Genomic DNA, 24310 nt, shown 5'->3' on the forward strand with positions numbered 1-24310 from the left:
TAGTGTTGCTTACAGTGTACTGTGATACGTTAATGCAATATTTGTGTTTTTTTTTAATCGACTATATTGCTACTTTTACATATTTCAGTGCATTAACTATGACTCTGCTGTCAGTCTCTCCTAAACATGCTACTCCAGACATTTAATCAACTAAAACTTCAATAAAAACAGGATGAGCTTGACTAGACATGATAAAAACAGCCACCACATCATCTTCTCCATGTGCATGGAGTTCTTTTTGGAGTCATCAGATTATATTGAACATTTCAGTAAATCTCGTCTCACTAAAACCTTACTTTTTTTTGTCCCTTTAGTCAAAATGATTTCACATAAGATTTTATCTTTTCATTACCCGATGAAAAACAGGTTGGATGATTAAGAATGCAGCTTTGCAGAGAGGTTAGGTGCACACTGTTGTTTAGAATTGCAATACGTACGGCTTTTGGCGAGTTAGCTCGCTAGTTTTTGACTGACACTCCTACTGCTGCTTTAAAAATGCGTGTAATCTATCTGAAACATCTTTACCCCACTACAGTTTTACGTTGGCATAACCGACACCTGCGTTTATCCTCGTACACACTCTCTCTTTCTCACACACACACACTTCCTGAGTCCTGACTTTGCTGTGTCGGTGTAGTCCTGATATGCACGCAGCACAGGAAATGGAAATGATGCATTGACAAAACAAAAAAACTGTTTGAAATATTTCGTCTCCTCTTTTTTTGTCAAGGAAAATAAATTTTGGTAAAGTTGTAATCTTTTAAAACTAGATTTTAGTTTTGTGTTTTTTCAATGATATTGCTTGTTGATATAGTCACAGTGTTTAATGACATTGATGCTGTCTCGCCATCGTCTCGTTTTTGTCGTTCCATGGTAGCTGACGCACATATTTCCTCATAGTTTTTCGTAAACAAATTAATTTAAACACATTAATACTTCACTTGGGGCTGCAGCTAATGATAGTTTTCATTATGAATTATTCTATTGGTCATTTTTTAATTTAATTGAACTTTATGAATTATCACAAAATAGAGTTAAATTTACTTCATGATTTTGACCCCAAGTCATTTGCCTGTTTTGTGCAACCAAAAAGCAAAGATATTGAATTACAAGAAAAGCAGCAAATCCTCCCATTTGACAAGCTGGAAATAGGTGTTTCGTCAAAATTGTCAACAGACGATTTTCTGTCATTTGGGGAGTTGTTTCAGCGCTAGTTTCATTTCACGTCAGGGCAACAAGAAAATCAAAATCAACTTTGACAGACGTAAAACCTGCTGAAATGCATTTGTGAGCGATTTGTCTTGAAATACGATGATGTGTTCAGGCAAATCCAGCGTCCAACATGTCCAAGAAAGAGAAATCAGCTGCTAAATCATGAGTGATTTTGAGCGAGAGACAGACAGGAAGCAGACACAGATGTTGCAAAACGGATGATATGAATTTCATCATGTTCTGCATTAAAAAGTTGCTGTTTGGCAGACGACTCTCAAATTTCCTTGTTTCTTTCAACATCAAAGAAGGAATTTCTCTTATTTTCTGTGATGGATTACCAAATGTATTATTAGCAACTTTAAAGTCTCTGCAAGCTGATTTTTGTACTGTTCCGAATAGAAAACAGTGGCTGCCTGGAAGCCAAGAAATCGATGCAGTCAAAATCTAGCAGCAAGAAATACTGCAGCTCAGAAGAAGTAGTCTATTGTTTCTGCTGTACAGTTGTTTTATTTCACATCTTTAAATCAATAAGTATAAAACAAAAGCTCGACACTGTAACTACTCCTTTTTCACTGTTAGCACTTTGCTTCTGATCCCTGCCTGCCAGTTTTTGATTAAAAGAGGCGCTGGAAGAGTAATATGGCTGAGTGACAGATGTTTGTATGCTTTTGTCTTCAGAAAATCAACAGATATAGCGTTCTTTGAGTTCACTTCCCTTTCATATGTGTGGCATCTGTCTCATCCCTTGTGTCTGTACTCATAACAAAGCACGATCCCACGAAGCCACACCGGCAGCATACTATATTGATTTACTATAGAGTTTATTTAATGGTCAGCACTATGAAGCACTACTATGTTTCTATGAATAAAGAAAGAAAGCGTTGCTGTGTAGAAATTCTCTCTGACTGATGTAATTTATATGGTGTCTCAGGCCACAAATGAGTTCAGCAGACCATCCATTTTATATAATTGTCTTCCTGACATCAGGGGGTGGATGGCTCAAACCTTAAGTCGAAAGTTACATTTTAATCATTGGTCCTGACCCCATTGCACAAGCAGTTCAATAATTTCTGGACTCTTGCTGCACTCATGTAATGCCTGCGCCTGAAAGTGTAACAATTTGATCCCTGTTTGCATCTCAGTTTGCATATTGCACAACTGGTTCAGTCGTGCTTCTTTAACCTTTAGGAATGTTAGTAAGATCGGCCCCATCCCGTCATCTGAAGACGCAGTGAAACTCATCCATGCCCGTGTCACATCCTGGTTACATTACTGTAATGTACGTGAGTGACTCAGTCATCCTTGTTACATTACTGTAATGTACTCGAGTGACTCAGTCATCCTTGAAGTCTCTACAGCTTTAACAAAGTTCTGCTCTCAGGCTCCTGAATAAGACTAGATGTATGATATCACTCCTGCTTTTGCCTCTTTCAACTAACCTCAGCACATTTTTTCAAAATTACTTTAATCACTTTTTAGGCCTTGCGTGGCAGAGCTCCAGTCTACAGTATTTTGTTGTAGGCGTCCTCCACTAGCTGGTACTACTACTACTACTGCTACAGCAGTAGTAGCAACAATGAAAGATAAGTGTGGAAGCAGTAGAAACAAACCATTACAAAACTGATCAAGGTATTCTAACTGTCTGTCTGACTAAGCATAATCAAAAGGAGAACAAGCATTTCTATTTATGGCTCCCAAACTATGCAGAATTTTAGGATACAGTATAATGCCAGAAACCTTTAAGTGCTTTGAAATCACGTTTGAAAACTCGCCTGAATAGAACAGATTCTTAATAATTCTTATCCTGGTTTGAATTGTGTTGCTCTTATTGTTTTATATATCTCTTTTTATTGATATTTGCTTCGTTTTGTATTGTTTTTTAATGAACTGCAGCACTTATAAAGGGGTACTCCAGCAATTAAGCATTGCACTTATAGAAATTTTGGGGACTCACAAGAGACAGATAAAAAAAAAAAACAGTCAAAATTGAAGCAACAGATGCCGAAATATTCAGTCTTATATGAATTAAACTCCCAAAACTGGATTGTACAATTCCCTTAATGCAACATGATAGTATCTTTCATTAGTGCTCTCTTGGTTTGTAAACCCCCATGTCTGTTATACTCAATGCCCCCCAGTTTGTAACACATGTTTTCTGTTATCAATTTGTACAGTGCAAGCCCGAGATGAGATCCTGATGATGTCATAGCGATGTCATCTGGGTTATTTCTTTGGAAAGCTCCTCCACAGCCACAGAAGACATTGTACAACTGTTTTCACAGGCTGAGTACTAAAATTAGCCTGGGCTCCTTTAAGTGCAATACACTTTTACAGAGTATGAGACATTTAGTGCTAAATATTACACTTAACTATCAGTTTTCTTTATCAGTTTAACTTTACTGTATGTCCTGTTGTATTAGAGTTTATTGACTGCAGCACTGGCTGAGTGGTTATAATGTCCTGTAGAGCAGTTATGACCCTGACACTATTGTAGTTTATGAGGTCAGGAGCTTTACAGCATGTTCTGAAAATAATCTCCCACGCCACAGCTGTTTGATCAACACGCTGTGCTAGCACCAGGAGAGGACTGACAGACAGAAAGAGAAAATAGAAAAGAGATCCAGAGAGAGAGAAACAAATTGCATAATGTTCTCACATAATGTCTTCCAGCTCTCCAGTGATGCAGCCGTAGCCCCAACCAATTAGAAAGCTTACACAAAGATAAGGACGTCCTTTATTTTGAAAGGTCGGGCTGTAAGAACAAAAGGAATTTATAAAGTGTACGTGCAGTCGATGTACATTACACGCACTAACACACACACACCGGCATGCATGCTTTACAACGCCTTTGTACAGTTATTAATGCCCTGCGGCTCTCTCTCCAAATTGAATCTAATCAAGTGAAATGCTGTGAGGGTCCTCGGGAGAAAGAGCAGGTCTGACGGTGACCGCTTACAATAAAATCCCTGACATTTGGAAACAAAGCCTGCTCTACCTCTGAGCTGTAATTGCATACGACTACTGCCGCAATCTTTGAATGTGTGTGTCTGCAGAGTGATATGCATGTGCATGTATGCAGGAATATGTGTGTTAATAAATCTGTGGGCTCTGAGGCAGCTATCTCTGTGTAGGCTCTGTGTATGTGTGTGCATGTATGTGTGTGTGTGTGTGTGTGTGTGCTGGTTGAATGGTTTTAATAATTTCTTTTGAAGTGGTTGTCATATTGGAGTACAGTGGAACTAATTACGCTGATTGTCGGGAATGCAGCTGCTGTAAATATGTTATGAATGGTGTCCTTCCTGCCCAAGTTCTGCTGCACAATTTGGTGATTCTATCAGCCTACAGCTTGATAAAATAACACCAAAAAGGGGGAAAATGTATTTTCTGTTTTGTCTTTAGGAAGGTGAAAAGCTCGCTAGTTAGCCATCCCTGAAATATTAACTTACCAGCAGAAATTCCCCATGAATGTCATGTCCAAGGGCTTTGTAAAAGCAGACAGGACAGTGAATAATTCATGTAAAAATCGTGTTTCAAACTGCCTGACTCTGCTTCATCAACTGTTGAACCGTGTAGTCGGCTTTGTAAGCTAGAAAAATATTAGCACTCTGCTTTCAAACAAACTCTGCTAAGAGCAAGTGAGTTCACAAAATGTGACATTGACGGAAGCTTTAAGGAACAATGCTCATGCATGATTTGTCTATTATGATATGGCGGATTTCAAGTCAGTATTGTGCAAAACTGTGCAGTGTTGTAGTAGCTCTGCTATGGTCATGTGTCATTTTATTATCATATTGTGACCACAGTAGAAGATGAGAAACAGCAGATTCTCAGGATATACCCACTGGAGCTATGGAACAGAGACACCATATTTGATGTTTTTGTATTTTCCATGTAGAGTCACTTAAATCAATGAATCGATCAACAGAAGATTAAACAGCCACTATTGTATAATTACTTATGTGAATAATTTTGAAAGCAAAACTGGCAAAACTATCAGTTTCAGCTTCTCAAATGTCCATATTCCAGGTTTTCTGAGTCTTCTGTGATATTATACTAAATAATTTGGTGGTTTTGGACTGTTGGTCTACAGAACATTTGCTTGAACTGTTTGACCTGTTTTACTGTTCTCTGATATTTTCTGGACTGTGATTGTGAAAATAATTGACAGACTGATAATGCTGATAAATCACAAGTTGCAGGCCTATATTATGCTACAGAGATTATCTGTTTGTTTTAGATATTACATGTCATGTTGGGTCATAATGTGTTATGTCAGTGCTTCAGATAATTTCCTCTCAGTGTTTATGGTGGGTAGGATTGAGACCTGTTTTATGGCGAGAGCGTTAAACATTGTAGGCAGAGGAAAGTAATCAGCTGAACATAGATTTTCTACAAAGTGCTCAAACAGGAAACGCTGGATCCAGAATCCTCAAGAAAAGTCTTCTCTATAACTTCACATTAGCTCATTTAGGTATTTCTCTCTCTCAATTCCTTCTACTGCTGCATAAAAATAACATTGAACATGTAATTGAGCGTGATTATATTTCTGTTTTGTGGCAGGAGATGTGTTGTGTTATAATTAAGCAGGACTGCATAGAAGGTGTGATTTTAATTACCATCAGTAACCTGTAGCCTTGACAGCTCAGGCTCTGTTATTTGCACATCCACATATAGAAGATCCAGTACTACAGTAAAATAGGTTTTTATATGAGCTAAATGAAGAGGATTGGTTATAGTTCACTGTATGGTCTGCTGGTTCAGTTTTTGTGTCAGAGGCAAGTATTATGCAGGGGAAAAGGTGATGAACAGATCCAGTTCCAGAGTACTCCAGAGTATATGTTATAAAATACTTTCTATTTCAACTATTGAACAGTGTGTGGCATTTTTTTCCAGGGATTGCAGTATGTCAAAGCTGTTCTTGCTGGTTAGCAAATCTTAGCCATTAACACACTAATTTGGTGAGCATGGTGAGGGTGTTAGCCAGCTGGGGCGCTGCTCTGCTGTACCTAAGTAGACGTAGCTGTTGTTAGTCTTGTTCTTACGTGGTGTAATATTAACAGCTTGGTCTGTCTATCAGCAGAGCCTCCTGGCTTTTATGGCAGTTTATTGTGTCATCTCAGTCTGTACTTCCTGTCCAGAGGTTTTCCAAATAACAAAAGAGATTTCTCTGCCAGTTAGTTGTCACAGGTGATGATGTATTAGTCAGACTTGCGCACTGTTTGTGGAATATTAATTACAACCAGAAACAACACACCCAATGTGATGGTAAAGTCTGTCTCGAACGGAAGGTTTAACTACTTCCTGAGTAAAACAGTGAGCTTTGTTATCAACCCCCTGTTCCAGATTACCTCTGTCAAACTGGACGCTGTAGATCTTAAAGCATGATGGGGAAACTGTACACAGTTTGCATTTAAGTGTTTGTTTTTCTCATGAATAATTAGATGCTTGATATTTTCCAGCAGGTATAAATAGATTCATGCATTTAGATGGCTGTAGGGTAAAAAGGCCAGCAGTAAGGAACACATCCCACCCGGTCAGACCACAAATGGACACGCACAGATGCATATATGCAAACACCCATCCACACCTACCCTGTCTAAATTGATTTTCCACCTTCAACTTGCTTGTTAAAAAATAATCAAAGCTGCGAGTATCTGGAGTCGCACTCGACATTCCTCTTGTCACCCCGGCAGCAATTACAAACCTGCAGTACAACATTATGTATTTGTACAGCACACATGAAAGGGTGTTGTGTCAGTTTGGTGGAATGTATTATCACTAGAAGGAAAGGGTTTAAAACCTTCATGAATACAGGTCACAATGAAACAGCAACAAGAGCACGTTGCTTCCTTAATGTGATGCATTTCCTGAAACACACACGGATATAATTGGGGTTGGGTATCAGGTAGCAAGAGATATACGTTGTATGTGAGAGACAGAACTCCTTGGCCTATTTTTTGGCCTGATTTCTCAAAGTGTCTGTGTTGTTGATCACATTTATCTTCTTGAGATTTATCTGCTACTCACTAAAAGCTCTAATAGGACAAAGCTAAAGTCCATCATCTCAAACATTACTGACAATCTTGCAATTTAAGGCCAACAGTAAGGAGTAAAAGGATCATATTCACAGCACACTGGCAGGAGATGTGCCAGAATATAATAGTAGCCAAAGAATGATCTATGAGAGAGAGTAAAGTAGTAAAACCTGCAGAGAAATGGAAGAGTGAATGTGTCCTGTAAAATCTTACAGGGCCACTTGGAAAACAAAAGGTTCTCTGTTTCGCTGTGTCAACTTTAACTATGTATAATCTCTGTGGAACTTCTAACTGTGTGTCTGTATTTTGTGTGTTTTTCAGGCCAGGAGGAGGATGGGCGGAAGGTTTTGGTCCTCAGTTACCCCCAGTATTGCCGCTACCGCTCGGTCTTGGCGCGGCTCAGAGAGCAGCCGTCCTCCCTGCTCATAGACCACACAGTGCTGGCGCTGGGCGGCATCGCTGCGTTGGGCGGGGGCACGAGGATCCTGTACTGCCGGGACACCTTCGAACACCCGACCCTGCTGCAGAACGAGAGCATCTGCGACGAGTTTGGTGAGTGTGGCAGCTGGAGATTTGATTGTAGCCTTTAGATAAGTTATCATATTAGCTCATCTGAAATGCCAACAGCCATTACAGTGGCAGTTTATGGCCTTTGGAGTGTTGCACATTGCCCCATGAAACATCAAACTCCTCATGTACTCATGCACTTAAAACTACCTCTCACAGTACGGTTCATCTCAAACTTTCAATTATGTCATTTTGGTTGCCCTGACCATTTGTTCAAGTCTGCTTTTAGTGGAAAATGGAAAGTGTTTGCACTTTTTTGGCCGAGCGATTTAGTTCCTTTGTGTGAAATCCCAGCGTATGTACTTGAGTCCATTTAAGATTTTAATTTGTGCAAGGGCTGCTTATCAAAATGAAGACCATTAAAGGGCAAAGAAAAGGGAGCTATTGCGTCATATGGGTTCCAAAGTCAAATAGAGTTGCTGTCCTGTGACAAACACGTATCCTCACAACAACACAGCATTTCAGGAGCTGAGAAAAACAGCCCGGTCTAAGGCTTTCTGACAGTGTATTTTACAGATAATCCTGATTTTACACATCAAAGTCTGTTTACACGTCTTGGGAAGTACTACAGAATGTGTGAAAAAAAGGTGTATGAAGTCTTTTATGGCTGCATGGAGCTGCACAAAATCTGTGATGTCACTTGAGTCAGTGTCAGCTGGGGCTGAATATTATGAGTTTGAAAATTAAAAAATCAGGAGGTGTGGGCATACAGAGAAGTGAGCTTACCAGACCTCTGTAGGCCGTTCTGCCTCTCTGCTTGAGGCTAGCGGCTCAAGGCTACATTAGCTGCCACTAGCAACACACCTGAATAGTCAAGCATCTTTGTGGGTGATATAGGCAGCAGGAAATGAATGCATGCAAGCTTTCAGTGTTTCTAAAAGATTCAAAATTTATCAAATGTGGAGACATTATGAAGCAACCCAAAACTCAGGAGGCTTTTATACTAGCTGTCAGTTGGCTTGGCTTTGAATCAAATAAATATAAAAAAGACAGAGAAAAGAGTGTTAGACAGAAACTGGATCATTAGCAGGAAGCCACGGCTGTATTTTCCCCAGCTGTAATTTGGATTTTTTTAATCTATTTATTTATTTTTGAGATCATTAGTTTGTGTGCTGTGGTCTCATTTCACTCTTTACTCCTTTGTTTCTGTTCTAACTCTTTCAGTTGTCCTTTTTGACCTTTCATTACCCGAATGAATTAAAGCCATCTAAACTGAACATGCCTTTGATCAATGCTCTTTTAGTTTAGTTAATTAAGACTGAAAGACTGAGATTAAAATTCAATATGACACAATTGACCATCATTTGCTTTTCAGCATGCTTTCAGTGTGTTTTTCATTCAGCCTCAGTCCCTTTGTCCCCAGATGGGTCTTGCTGTTTACGAACACAAGTGACCGCCATTCAAACACCCTCACCAGTCACACCTATGAAAAGCATTCTGTGGTTCCAGTGAGGAATTTTGAAGTGCTGGAACATGTCTATTTGCCATTCACCGTGCTTTCCCTGCCGCTCACGAATCCACACATTTTATTAACCCCGAGCTGGGCTAAAACAAAGGAATAATGTGATTCATCTCTCTTTATATTTCCTCTGCTCGGTAGCACAGTGGAGCTCAGCGGGCTCTTGTGCAGCATCAATTTGACATTCACAGTAACGGCTCCTCCGGTCAAAAGTCATTGTTTTTCTTTTCCTGTAAATTTGCCAGTAGGTAATTGCATTTTAAGAGAGCGGCAGAGGTGAGACCAGAAGGGAAAACGGTTTTAGGCATAGGAAAATAAGTTATGAATAGTAACGCTAACATCCTGTGGCTGCTGTTGCTCATTCACTTGGCTCAATAATGCCATTCCTCTGTGAGCCACATTTAAGCTAAAGGTTTATTTTCAGAGCCTAAGGGAGCTCCACTTTTTTTTTTTTTTTTACTAAGGCAACCAGATTTCTAATGTTATTCACATGAAGGTTTACTAGGTTTGAAGCAGGTTTTTATTTCTGCTTGAATTGCTGCTAGGAGACTTGTTTGTGATTTGTTTCAAAACAGCAGAGCCAAGTAATTTCCATTACCCTGCCAAGTCAACTGAGGTCTCAAGGGCGTCTTACTTATAGGCACAAACACACACGTGAATGTTTGCGCATATGCACTTAGAAACATGCACAACTGCTGAGCAAAGTTCTCCTGCCATTTACAGGCTCCATATCAGAAAGCAGCTATAAACGCCATATTAAATCCACCTTTATTAGGATAAATACCAGCACTGTGGACACGTAAGAAGTAATACTGAGCAGCTGTGAAATATTAAAAAGTTAAAAACTGATCTGGGGAACAATTTCAGGACTTTCTTCTATGCTTCTCTCAATGCTAATTCTGACCTTTCGGAGTCAGCCAAATCTGCTGTGGCAGCTCTAATAGCTGTCCGTCTTGTCTAGGCTAATTCATGAAAGTGTGTCAGGCTACCTCAGGGGGTAGAGAAGACGGGAGGCCTCAGGAAAAAAAAAAAAAAGTGCCATTGTAGATTTTCAGCAAGCCTGTTGGTACAGTATTGTGTGAAATGTAGCCATCAGATGAAAGCCTGGTGGTGAAATCCAGTCTGTTCCTGGTAGCCTGGTTATGGTTTCAGCACAACACACATACAGTATGCATGCATAATCAAGTAATATTCATGATATAATCAGCAGCATATGTTCTTTTTTATTTGATGTCCAGTGTACTCTCATTCTGATTTATATTTTTTGGAGGCGAGTAAGGAGGAGCTGCTGCTCCTGTCTACATAATGACTTTGATATCTTCGATATTTGCTCTGAGTTTGCTCGATGACGTAAGGTCGTTCCTGGTGTGACAATGACAGAATATTGCGCCTTTTCTAACTTGATACATATTCACATTTGTTCATCCACATCACCGTCATGCTTTTGAACCAGCACGAGCAAAACTGCGATTGCGTCAGTTACCAGATCTTTAGCCCTGTGATCCATATTTATGTTCAGCGTCGCCTGTCACCCCTGCCGCTGCTTTCCTCACGGGGAATGACACAGTTTTTGTTTAAAATTATCATGCATTCTCTGCCAGAGTGGATTGATTATACCCATGCTACTTTGTGTCCCCAATTTAATTTCATTCCAGGAGGAATGTAGTATTACCACTGCACAATGGTAGAAAAGGAAATGAAAGTTGTGTGAACGACCTCGCTGGTGCACAAGATATTCTGTGTGGACAGTGACACACTGAAAAGAAAAGTAAGAAAAAAGAAACTCTGACATACCATACTGTACTATAATAATATCAGCATTACTGAGGCTTGTATGCTGTGAGAACCAGCCAGAAATAGGCTTGAGTGGGCCAAGCCTTTGCGGCGCTGAATGACAGATGACAAGGTTCAAGGTTTTGTTATTAGTTGTCATGGTTCTGTCGAGCATTACTCACATTCATCTGGCAGAGATACTGTATGTGTGACAAAGCAATAACACAAACATTTGTAAGCTCGACCTAGAGGTGCCGTATATGATATATTTAAACAAGATGTACATCACAGAGCTTCAGAGCATCTTGACAGCAGCTCATTTGCGGGTCTGTTAAGAAAAATATTACGATCAAGATTTTATCCATTTTCTCCAATTCTTAAGTTATGTTCCCAAACTGCTGACCTTCCTCTCCCCGGCATTCAGAAATCTAACACTCCTTGTGTGCACATAGCTTAAATCAACAGTATTTTGAAAGTTAGCGAGGAAATCATGTTTCAGGCAGTTGAGAGGAGTCGCCCCCCCTCCTCTTTCTCTTTTGACCTATATTCCCCAGGTCTCTTTCTTTGGCACAGAAACTATATATTTCATGCTCAGCTCAGTGTGTTTTGTTTGAAACATCTCTCACTCAGTGCTGGTTTGATTTTTATTAAAACGAAACATTTTCAGTGCAATCCTTTGAAATCCTTTTTCATAATCCTCCGGGGTGGGAGGAGTATAAAAAAAAACTATTTATTGCTTCAATATATTAACATTGTCCAGATGCACTGATCATAAACAGAATTTTACAGTCTATTTTTGTACCGTGGTGCGTGTGTGCTAGTTTTGTACATCTGTGGCTGTATTTGGTCGTGCTTGTGTACTTATGACGGCGTTTCTGCAAGTCTGAGTTAGTTGCGTGTGTGTTTGACAGGAAAAAGATTTCCTGTCTTCTCACTGAAACTGATAGTGAAATATAGTGTACTAGAGAAGAGAGACAAGGAAAAGAAAAGCAGTGAGCATTCAAAAATCTTAAACCTGTACTTTGAGATAATATCTTTGAAAACGTTCAGTCCTGCTAGCCTGATTGGGTTGGGTCACCAGATGAACATACAGTATGATGTCATTGTTTCCACAACTTGAACCACTTTCTCGCTCCCTCTTTAAACATGAAATCAGATTAGATGAAATATGCATACGCCAATATCGTCCCATGACAGCCCCGTCTGTTAATGTAATAGGCAAACTGCTTGCTAAGCTCATGTTTTCCCGTCTCCTCTGCAGATTTGTGTTAACCACCAGGCCATGAATTTTTCATCGTCCATATGTCATGGTATACAGAGGCCATAGAGGAGAAATTTTGAGGAGAAAAGAGCACATGTTGTAACTGTATTGTCACATTTCATTATCCAGACATGGATTGTGTATATAAATGAAATGAACATCTGTTGAAAGGCCACTTATGTAGTGCATTGTCATGTCCTTACGTATCTATAAAATAGTGTTTTTACAAGAAGCGAAAGATATATATATTTTTACACCATAGGCTCTTTTACACAGCATATAACTTAACACGGCGTGCTATATATGACAAGCCTTAACACACTGTGAGCAGGATATGTCTTATTTATTGCTCTAATATTCCCGGTATGTACAGGCAGAATTGATTCCACAGTGGCATTTTCGCTAAAAGCACTTTCTTCGACTGGCGTCGGCAGCATTAGCATGACTTTTGGGCTGAATGAGGCACAATCTTCCTGATTATCCCTATTATGTCATCAGCAACACACCAGCTCTAAGCATACTGCTTTGCAATGCTGCTTATCTATTTTTAGCAAACAGCACAGAGAGATAAATAAGCATCTGGCTATAGGCGAGAAGCATTTCGAAGGTCTGGACGTGTTATTTACAGGGCAAAGGTTTCTCAGAGGAGCAGTGCTGATCGAGAACAATTGATGAGTGCAGGAAGAACAGGCACCCAGGTATGAGCTTACTTCAGTTAACGGGTCATTTTTGTCTCACCCACTTTCACAGTTGCAGTTTTATTTCCTCACTAAAATGTCTCTAAATGGTGTCCTCTGACTATCCAGCTGTTGAAATCCAGACGAGAGAAGAGAGGTGTTGATAAAAATGTTGATACATTGAACGGTCACCTTTAACTATTACTGTCCGTAAGCATAAACCTGGCGTTTGGAACTTTTGTCTCCCCCTTCTGGCAGTGAGAGTAATTACACAAACACTGTCTACGTGCTTATGACGCCATTTCTCTGCCACGCTTCTAGTTGCTGTAGCCTACTCTGTCGCTATGGTTGCTCCCTGCTTCAGGTCTGGTGAACAAATCATTGCTGGTTGACATAAAACCGGTGCGCTAGTGTGGCAATGTCGCCACAGACCAGATTTAAAAACTCCAGCATACGAAATACAGATTTACCTGCTGGTGGAAGGCTTCATCAGCATTGTGTCAACACATTTGGCAAGGGCTTGAATGTAATGGTTTATGAGCACCAGTGAGTAATTTATAAACCTTATCTGCCCTGGGTTTTGCCTCTCAGGCTATATAAGGCTACATACTTACATTTAAGTATAGATCACCATACATTATTTTGTGATTTTAAGTAGGGATAATGTATTAATAATATTGCAATTTACAAAGTATTTCTATTTTTTCTTTTATTAGACTACACCTGATATCATGGAAGGCAGGATATTATCAATATGAAGGAAATAGCATCCACATTTTTGCAGCCCTTGAATATTTCACATATTTATATCGAAAAGTTTCCTACTTTTCAGTCTTTTTTTTCATTTAATGTGGAATGAAAATCTTTTTGCTGTAACATAAAATCTACTTTATGTAGGTGTTCCAACACAGTGAAACGTTTAGTCACCTTTTTATGGTCAAACTATCATCACATGTTATTGCAGCTGTGACTGTTTTGAAATCTCTCCCCGGTGCTGCGTTTATGGGTCCTCCAACTTCCAATTTCTAAAAGATATCTGCCAAACAGGAACCATTTTAAATGAAAGTAATGACCAAGATCACATTATCCTTTTGGAGTTGGATGAATAGTCTTCTTTTGGGTGCAGTTTTCTATTAACACACTGAAGATCGTGAATGCAATGGAGATTTTTTTTTAGGGTTTTTTTGGTGGCAGAGTTTCAAACATCGTATGTTGGAGTGTCCTGGAACTCACCACTAAAGAGAGTTTTCTGGCTTCCGCTTGTGATTGCAGTACAACAAGATGTTAATATTGACACAATAAAAAAGGTGCTAATATGCTGACTGTGAAGGATATCTAAACATCTCATGTTGCTGCATGTTGACAGCAACTCCCTCAGATGTAGGAAATGACTCTAAAGAATTACAGTTTAAAAGTTATTGGGTAGAGAACATAGCCCACTGAAAAGGCACAACCATGTCCTCCTCAGATAAGTTACTAACCACTTTGGTATGAGGGTTAGAAATAAATTGACAGGTCATTATCAAGAGTGGAGATAAAAAAAGATGTTGAGTTTTGTTTTTCAAAGCAGTCGTGTAATTCAAAACTTTGATAAACTGCAGAGCATGTTATAAATTGCTTTACACTTCAGCTGACCAGGCCGGCTTGACCTCATTCATAACGCCTTCGATGATTATTCCATTAATACACTTGTCAAATGTGGAAGAACCACTGTTGGGGCGCATGGTTTAAATCAAGCAAGATTATAATTACATGTTAAAAGGATAAGGCAGGTTTGTAGCTGCAAGGGATTTCGCATTGAGTCATATTTTCACAAAACCCCAGATGTGAGTTGTGATACAACTCCTGAATGCCCCTAATAAAAATTACAGAACAGCATGTTGCAACCTGGAGTGAACACATCTGACTCATCAGTGTAACTGAAGATGCTGTTGACAAAGTCTGCCTCCGCCAGGGAGGCTCATGAATGTGGATGGCCTGTTGGTTAAGTGTCGAGCATTTTCCACATGTCTGCAGGTAGAGGCTTGTTACCGGTTGTTGTTTCTGAAAAGAGCTTGTGTAACTCAAGTGACGTCAAAAATCATTGTTGCACCTCCGGTCTGTGACAGTAGCAGATTATTATACTGTATGTGACAGCTGTGATTGATGTTTTCAGTTTTAATCCAAAATGACGCAGACATTACTTGGAAAAATGAACGCCTACCTTAACCGTGTCACTACTGGCAGCTGCTTTAGATGTTTGTTTACAAGAGGACTGTCATGGTGCAAGTGTTCAGATTCTTTACTTTAGAGAAAGTACATGTCATGCATTCAAAATTTTACCAAAGTGAAAGTATGTAAATATAATCATAATTTCAGTTTTAAAAGTAAAAATAGTCTATGTAGAAAAATACTAAATTATAAATATGATTATTAGTAATATAATTATTAGTAGTAGTATTTCATGTAAAAGCAGGATTCTGCTGTTGATTGAGTTAGATCTCATTTATTAACTTATTTATTAACTTAACTTATTAACTTAGCTTTACTAACAACTAATTATTATTTTCATTATGGATTAATCTGCTGATCATTTTCTCAATTAAGCAATTGATTGATCCTCACATTCGAGAGGCTGGAACCATGACATGTTTTTGCCTGAAAATCACTTAAATGATTTTCAAAATAGTAGCCAATTGATTTTCTGTCAGTCGACTAGTCGATTTATTGACTGATCGTTTGAGCTCTGTTGTTTAGAGTATTTGGCGGCTCAATTTATAACAAAGCATTATATTTCATGAGCTCTTCATATGTTTTGTATGCAGAAATCAAACATTTGTGTAGTAACCAGTAACTAAAGCTGTCAGAAAGACTCAAGTACAAGTACCTCAAATTTGTACTTGAGTAAATGTACTTGCATTCTACCACTGCCACTGTCCACTTTTTTGACTATGTAGCCACTTTCATGTTAATGAAAAGTAAATGCAAAAAATACATACACAAATACAAAGCACAGGAGAGAGCTTGTTGTGTTTTTGAAATTGTTTGTAGATGATTGGAATAAACTCCTTAAATCCCTGAAATACAATATATTAGCATATAAGCAAGAAAAAACGAACAGAAAGATAAAAGTATCCATTGGCCTATTTTGTTATGAGAATGATGATTATTTATAATCACCGTGGCTTGATGCTGTGTAGCTTTTCAAAATGATAAAGTCCCCATGATTGGGCTCATTGGCTGACTCAATCCCATCAAGTGTAACTAGAGCGTGATCTATTAGAATACATATGTTTTATTGATGTATGGGCTTCGTGTTTATCCTGGCATTCATTTATTTATAGGTCGATGCTGTGATTTTTTTTTTTCCTCCAGTAATGAATAGGATAAGCCTTGAAGCTTATCCACTGCTCCCTTTCATCTCTCCCTCCCTCTCTCTCCCCCCCATTCCCTCCCTCTATCTACCCCCCCCCCCCCCCCCCCTCTCTCTCTCCAAAAGCCAAATTGAAATACTGTATTTTTAAAGCCCCAGTCCTACTGAGTTGTTGCTGCAGTCTGTCAGTATCAATGATGTGGAAGCGTTTGAAGGTTATCCCGTTTTTAGCAAATCCTCCACGTTATGTAACTTTGACTCTGTTTCACATTTGGCACTCTTGGAACAACAGGGTGTGTATTTGGGACAGTCCCTCTGTGTACTCTTAACATTTCTTAGCAAAATGGGATTTATTCTTCAATTTCCTCTCCTTGAACAATAGCCATAAAGAGCTGCTTGCCAACACTTGGGCACCAGCAAAAGCTACACTGACATGTTCACTTGTCAGATGTTTGCAGCCTGTATTGTGTTGTGGCTTGTTTATTTTTGTCTTGACAGCAAAGCAGCGCTGTTAGTTATTACAGATTACATACACGCAGAGAGATACTGTGCCTGGCTGGACTTTAGCCAGCCAGAGTTTTTTCTTGTATGATTACGCTGAGCATGTGTGTGTGTGTGTGTCTTGTGCTAAATACTTAGTGATATTATTAAGTTCTCCAGGGTCAGAGGTCATTGCATTCCTCAGAGTGTGTGTCAGTCAGTGGATCTGGGTTAAGATTAAACCCAGCCATGTCTTGAATGTGATGTGTGTTAATAAGTACTTACCAGGCGACTCTACCATCATGAGGCGATCACATGAGGTGGACAGAATGAAAGAAGGAAGGAAGAAATGAAGGGAGAAACTGGAGAAATTTAAAGGAACCATTTTTCTCCCTGCAATTACAGCTTATTTTGACTATAAATTAAGCTTGTGACGTGTCTCCTGTAAAACATGTAGCGCTGTGACTGCGAACCATGATTTTCTATTTACTTTGCAAATGGAAAGCTTGAGTCGACAGCCTTTATGAGTTTGCGCAGTGGTAAAGTACACACATTCACACCCCTGTCGAAACACACACCCGAATGAATCCGATGAGAATGATTTCATAATCCGTCGCAATAATAAACTTCTTTGAACAGTTTAATTGGCTCTTCCTGGAACGGCACGGCTTCGCTTCATTTGATCTGATGAAAGAGTAATGTTGCTTCTCCCCAGGGGGAGCATGCACAACAGCGCACAAATAATGAATTAAGAGCACTACCCTTTTTTTTTTTTTTTTTTTTTCCAAATGACTGCCATAATAAAGCAGGAAACATTCATACTGCACTTAGAACATTTTCCCCATAAATTGCTTTCATGTTTACTTGCTTATGTATTTAATTTTCAGAGCTTGTTTTAAGTGAAAATAATCCTGATTCCTGGAAGGGTAATGGATTGAGGTCACATGAAAATTGATTGTCATCTGAAAGCACCATTGTCGTCGGAAACATGTGGAAAAGTTCCAGCAACATTCCTCATGTGTGATTCTGTGAAAAGTCACACTTACTGTACACTGTTCTGGAAATGCTACTACATTGACTAGGCTGTATGGCAGGGAGTGAAATTTGATTTGAAGGCATTTGGTGTATGTAAAATGGAAACTGAAGTAGGCTATGCCAAAAAGGAATACGCAAAATTGAAACTGACAAAGTCATGATGGTTTGGAGGAATGTCCTCTTCTCTCGACAGAGGAATATTAACAGTGACAGTCTGAAAGGAGAGTCTGTGTACAGCAACAGTATGGCCACAGAAATGAGCCCATTACTGGCAAATGCATTATGTATGTGCACATAGACATGTTTATCTTAATATTACAATAGGGAGAATATTCCATTTACATGTGCTAATTGTAACTAACACGCTTGATCCCGAGGGCAAGGAAATCAGTGTGAAACCAAACCCATAACCTCAGCTGAAATTATCCTTAATTCTAACCCTGAACATTCCCCTTGTATGGCTTGGCAGGAGATCCTTAACACACACACATTTTAACTGTGGCTCGAAGAAACTCAAAGAACAATTTACACGATATTCTAAGTGTGAGATAAAAATATGAGAGTGTATTTTTAATGTCCTGGTAAACAGACACTTGCAGGGATGTGGGCTTGTCTCCATGGCAACGCTAGTCAGAGCGTGCCCGGCCTAGCGTTCTGACAGGTTCTCCTGATGATGATTGATAATTACTACCTGACTTGTTGTCCCCATCTCCACAAACATATGGCGGGAGCTGCCCTCCACCGTATATCTGCCAAAATGTTCCCTTTGCTGATAATAGCTTTTTAATGTTGCATTTTGTTGTGCATGCATAGCAGCCCCCCCCCCTCCATACACACACACACTCCCCACCAACCCCACCCCTTTGTAATTACATTTGCTGCCGCTCACATAATTATTATAGAAAGGAAAGAGAAATAGATAGGAGAAGCAGGAGAGTGGGAGAAAGTCAAAAAGAGGCGGAAGAGGGAGGGGGGATAGAATTGATTTCACTTTGAATTGATGTGTTCCTCCCAGTGCTGCTGAATTTAAATTTGACAAATTGTCAGGATCAACACAAAGAAGCAGCATTTTTTTACAGTATAGTCACATATTAGAATATAAATACCAGATATTAGCTGGTGGGGTGGGCTGCAGTTTAAAATGGCAAGCGAGACTCTTTATTCCATATCCATGTGCGCAGTATTTTATTATGCAGTGTGTTTGCATGCATAAAGCTCATATTTAGATGCAATTGGAAGCAATCTTGTTATATTCACAGAGGCCATAGACGAGGACATCAGTCTATAAACATGATTTATCTACTCCACACTATCTGCCAAGGCATTAGCATAGACCCTCTATTGTGGATCCTATTACCTGACTGTATGCTTCAGACCTGACCAGCATTTTAAACCTCAACCAAACTCAAATTAAAGATTGAAGTGATTTTAGTAGTCCTTTTAGGGTTTTACTTAATTGGAGCTGTAAAAACAACAAAACTGGACAACTTATTAATAATTTATTTTTGGCATTTTCCGCCTTTTTTAGACAGCAGAAGCATACAGGAAGTGGGGGAGAGAGGGGCATGACAAGCAACGAAGGTCGCCAGCCATGCTAACCGTTGAGTAACCACGGCGTTCAAAAAGGGGGATAGTTTAGATGCGTTTCTATGACAAAAAGGAGATAATGATGTCTGTTTTTCTTCATTTTGAGCTTGAGTTTGGGCTGCTTCCCAGAAAGCTTAAGTTTACATGAATTTTGTTTAGTAGTTGGAAAGATTTGTCTTTCATTTATCTGTGTTGGCCTTTCTAACCTCAGCTTCCAGGAACAGGAACATCATCAGCAACACTCTCGCTCATTATACCTTGGCTTGCTCAGGCCAAATCAGGTGAACTTGTAAGCCCCAAAGTACCTGACTTTACATGTCTGCAGTTCTAGACAGGCAGAACAACTAGTTCTCCTATATGTCATTGGTTCATATAATGTGTGGCGTACCTGTGGCAGGTAAAAGTGCGGCGCTCCGTGGAAACGGGAGTCGCTTCTAATACTGTGTGATTGAGGTCTGCCACAGGCTACGGCAACAGACAGGCTTGGTGAAGGAGATAATGATGCATGCACACACAGCTGTCAGTCAGCTGGCTAAGGGGAATCGTCTTTGAGGAAAATAAAAACAGACTGTAGCCGATATAATGCAGTATTTGTATAGGAAATGATAGGTTTGGGAAATAGAGTGGAACGGGATGTCAGAGCTGCTGCAACACGGAGAGGAGATCTGGTGAGAATCTTCCCAGACCAGAAAATCTCACGTGGATTCCTGTCTTTGCTGTGTCACTATGTTTATACAGTCATACTGGAGACGTGCACGGGCGTCCATTAGAGAGAGTCAGTTTGATTACAGGATAGGTCCAACCAAATTACAAAAAAATGTTGTTTTTCACAGCACGAGTAGTATCCAACCATGCAAATAGTTTTGGTTTAATTTGTTCAGGAGGTTCCGTCTCCACCCAATAATAACAGAGTTCAATGGAATTCAGTCTGTGGTGCTCACAGCACTGCAAAAAGAAATAATCAGTGTTTTATTTCACTCTCAGTCAGCCAAAAAGCTCTGATAAAGCCAGTCTGCACTACCTGCTCAGCACCAAACAGCAAACAGACAGACTTAGCAGCTAGCTGGCGAACGTAGTGGAGCGTATAGCAGCTTAAGAGCCAGAACTTTCTCTCTGGGGTTGGTGGAGACCAAAACAGAGTGAGGGAAGTGGATACCTGCCTTACACGTCACTGTGTGTGAAAACAGGCAACTGTTGTTTACAAACTTCCCCATTTAAGTATTTATTAGGCAAGTATTCGTTAAATCACTTAAGGTGATAATATGTTAATGTTGTGTTTTCAACTTGTTCCTCCTCTCTCAAAAAAATCAATTAGTGTAGTTTTAAATGACATTTTTCGATGCTGTGAGCATCACAAGCAGGATTCAGTTCACCTCCAGTGCATTAGCTTAGAGAAATCTCCGACAAAACCTGAACAAATTGAGCTTTGAGACACGAAACAACCAACAAATACTAACAAGGGCTAAGTCAGAACATAATTTTTTTGTGATGTAGGTTGACTTGCCCTTCAAAAGAGAAACTGAAGCAGAGTAAATCATAGTGCTGCGTGGTTGGAAAGAAAGACCTGTTTATAAGAAGCTGTTGAGGGCCTGAGGATGAGTCGGCTGCACCTCGGGGGACTGCTGTTAGAGCCCTTTTAGCAACAAGCTAGACTAATCCCTGCCTTTTGCTCAGGCACATGCTCTAATAGCCTTGTATTACAGTGATTTTCTGTGTGTCAGTGGTCAGGACAAGAGTTCCTGATACAGGTGCTCTCTCTCCAAACACACCACTGTTCATTGACTCCGAACGCCGGTGAAAAATTTAAATTGTCGCTGTAGCTGCTCAATGGAGTTTACTGCTTCTTCTCTCTGTGTGTTTCTGTCACTGCTCCACCCCTCCTCCTCCTCCTCCTCCTCCCTCTTTCTCTCCCTCTGTTACATTGGAAGGTGAGTTGGTTGTTGTTGTTGAAGGCCGGCCAAAACTCGGATGTGTTTGTGTAATAACAGTATAGTATCCATTGTCATGCCCAAGAAGGAGCCAAATGCATTCCTCATTAAATTCAGATTCAGAATAGCTCTCAGCCACAGCCGTATAAAAATACCTTCTTATGTTGCAGTTGCATTCACGGGTGAAAACAGGCAAGAAAATAACACCAGTGATGAAAATATTTCAGTATTATTGATGTTAAATCAGCCTGAGGTTGACCTAATGTGAAACACTGTACTCTTACACTCTGCTGTGAAATGTTTTTCACTTTATCAATGATGATCTCCCTCTGTATAATTATGAGAAATTAATTAACACGTGTATCATCCATCAACCTACGGAGGTTTTGATGATTAATAAAATACAGTGTACTCTGTCCACCCACGCACTCTGTCTCACTCTGTGGGCGCATTGTGTAATTTCTGATGATTGCAGTGATAGAGCTGCTTGAAGTATTACTGTTCATTAAAATTTTTTGTGCCGTCAGTGTGTCTCAAATGACTCTGTGCAGAAACGTGCCTCGAGCGCAGGAACAGAGGAATAACTCTGCTGTCAGATGTGACAAAGTGAGAATTATGAGCACGTCAGCATTGCCTGGTATTAGTACGTGAAATGCAACGGTGGCTACAGTCAGCAACAAAATGATAGAGAGGAGGGAGCGTTTAATACTCACTGCTTTACATATGGAAAATTAATTGTCTATTTCTTTATTTTATTTCAGACACAATGAAATCTGTAGTTGTTCAACCAGAGGAAACAAAAAGGAAGCTATTCATTTCCATGCATTTGTATTAAATTTGCCCTCCTGGAAACAAACAAAAATAATTGTTTATGCCCATGTTTACTAGCTTGTAGTGTTCTTCCTATCTCACCTTTCCTGACACACTGCTGCATTTTTGTGCTGATTACGGCCTCCTGTAGACCACCGGAATAGTTTGAAGCCTCTGGAAGGACTGTATATCGTGTCACCAGCGTGCATGAGACAAACAAAATGGGGACCCACTCATGAAAAGACAGCTCCATAGTGCTAATAGAAGTCAAAAACTCCATAGGGAGCCTTTAACCTTCAGCAAAAAACAATAATGACATTGGTTCTTGTGCCCTCCATATATCTAACGGAAGAATTAGAAATCTGGCCGCATAGGGATCTACTTACAGGGCAAAACTGTGGTTCATGTAAAATGTATGTAAAACTGAAGGTTATTTAAAAAGAAGAGTCATTCAAAGTGAAAGCGTCAAAATCGTGGAGGAAAGATATGATTTTTAGTATTCAGTGGAAAAAGCTTCCTTTTGTACGATAGGCGGATCTCCATTATTTAAAATTCCGGTGTATACAGTAGAATATGTGCTGGGTATATTATGCGTGTGCTCAGGTATTAAATATTTGATTCTGCATCTTGTTGCCTCGAAGTTTGTCGGATGTGGACCCGATGTTTTGCGCAACAAGATATTTACTTGGACGTAAGCTTGGGAAAGAAACATTAGCTCAAACATGTTTCTCAGAACAGGAACACTGATTTCCAGTTCTCGTTTCCAGTCGCCTCCTGAAATGCTGGTCAGAAACACGCAGTCCTTGAGCACAAACACTCGAAATTTCTACAACCACGGAGGTCTTTGATGTATAGTGAAGACGCGCTGTCGCCTGTCACTGCTGGCTGAGGAATCAGTCATCGCTGCCTTTTTTATATTCTCTCTGGTGCTGTTGCCTTGCTGCTTTGGAGCCTCCCTTGTCACATCCCCGTGCCTCCAGTGGAGTTAAAATGTTCCACCAAAGTGTAATATCACTTCACTGATCACACATTTAATGCTCCGCTGCTCTACAGATTAAAGTCTGTGTCTCAAGAGTTCTATCAGAGACTGTTTTGTATCGTGATTTGTCAGGTTTTACTCATTTGCCGGGTTCTATTTATTACTTTGGTTTTGCAATCTGACAGGTGCTACTATTGTTCCTTATGAATCATATTTGAACTTTTGAATCATATTCTCTTTATTCCTATTTTATTCTGTTTTATTTCTAATTTGAGTTACACAACTCTGCTTCTGTTTTCCATCTAAGAAGTTCCCTTTTTCAGCAGCGTTACTCCTTCGCAGTATTACTATGAGCAGCTTTACTGCTTGTGTTTTTACATACATAAAATGCATCTGCTCAGTGCTTACACTGTTTAAATACTCTCTGTCATGGTGGCTTGTGTTTTATGACTGGCTGTAAATTTCCAACGCACCACTGTAACCCTGTATGCCAGACCTGAATGACCTTCTTTGTCTGTGCGTGGGCGTGTTTACAGGTAAAGTTTCATTTACAAATCCATCCCAGGGGAGGTTTCCTTCTCATCTGCGCGGATACATATCTGTCCTGAAGCTGTGGTCATTGTGGTCTGCGCTCATAGGGTGTTTTACAGATAATTCATCTGCTCCTTCACCACATAACTCATTAAGGAGTGACTTTAAATTGACCGTATGGATCTGCATTTGAAAATTCACATCGATTCCGACTTGTCACTGCCTCTGTGCTGCATGGTTGTGAATAGTTACATGCTCTAAAGATCTGGTTTGTGTTTCAGATGACATGCACGCTGCCCTTTTGGCCATGTGACTCTTGCATAAAAGATTATTAATCTGAGTGAGACATTACTTGTTTATCTAGAAGGTGAATTATAACTCTAAAAATTGCCCTGTAATGCATCGTATTCAGTTCTGTCCTGGGGGACATTATGTACTGTACAGACACGGCCATGTATTTCAACATGAATGTTACCTTTGGCTGCGAGCTATGCTGATAATTGCTGAGTGGGTGTCAGGCCTTTAGTGAATTTGCAACCAAGTGAGATGACAAAATATGTCAAAACATGTTTTTCACCTACCAGCGCTTGTTCTAGTCATGCCTCGCTCATTCCCCTCCTCCTC

General features: G+C 39.8%; 1 protein-coding gene across 1 annotated transcript in view; it reads left to right on the plus strand.

The window, feature by feature from the left end:
• Positions 1–24310, plus strand: part of arid5b (AT-rich interaction domain 5B) — a 75128-nt gene that overhangs the window by 25035 nt on the left and 25783 nt on the right. The window contains exon 4 of the mRNA XM_041947903.1: positions 7569–7799. Coding sequence (XP_041803837.1) covers positions 7569–7799 — 231 coding nt within the window. The remainder of the gene's footprint in view (positions 1–7568; positions 7800–24310) is intronic.

The sequence above is a fragment of the Chelmon rostratus genome, chromosome 11 (genome assembly GCF_017976325.1).
Source record: "Chelmon rostratus isolate fCheRos1 chromosome 11, fCheRos1.pri, whole genome shotgun sequence".
Classification (NCBI taxonomy): domain Eukaryota; kingdom Metazoa; phylum Chordata; class Actinopteri; order Chaetodontiformes; family Chaetodontidae; genus Chelmon; species Chelmon rostratus.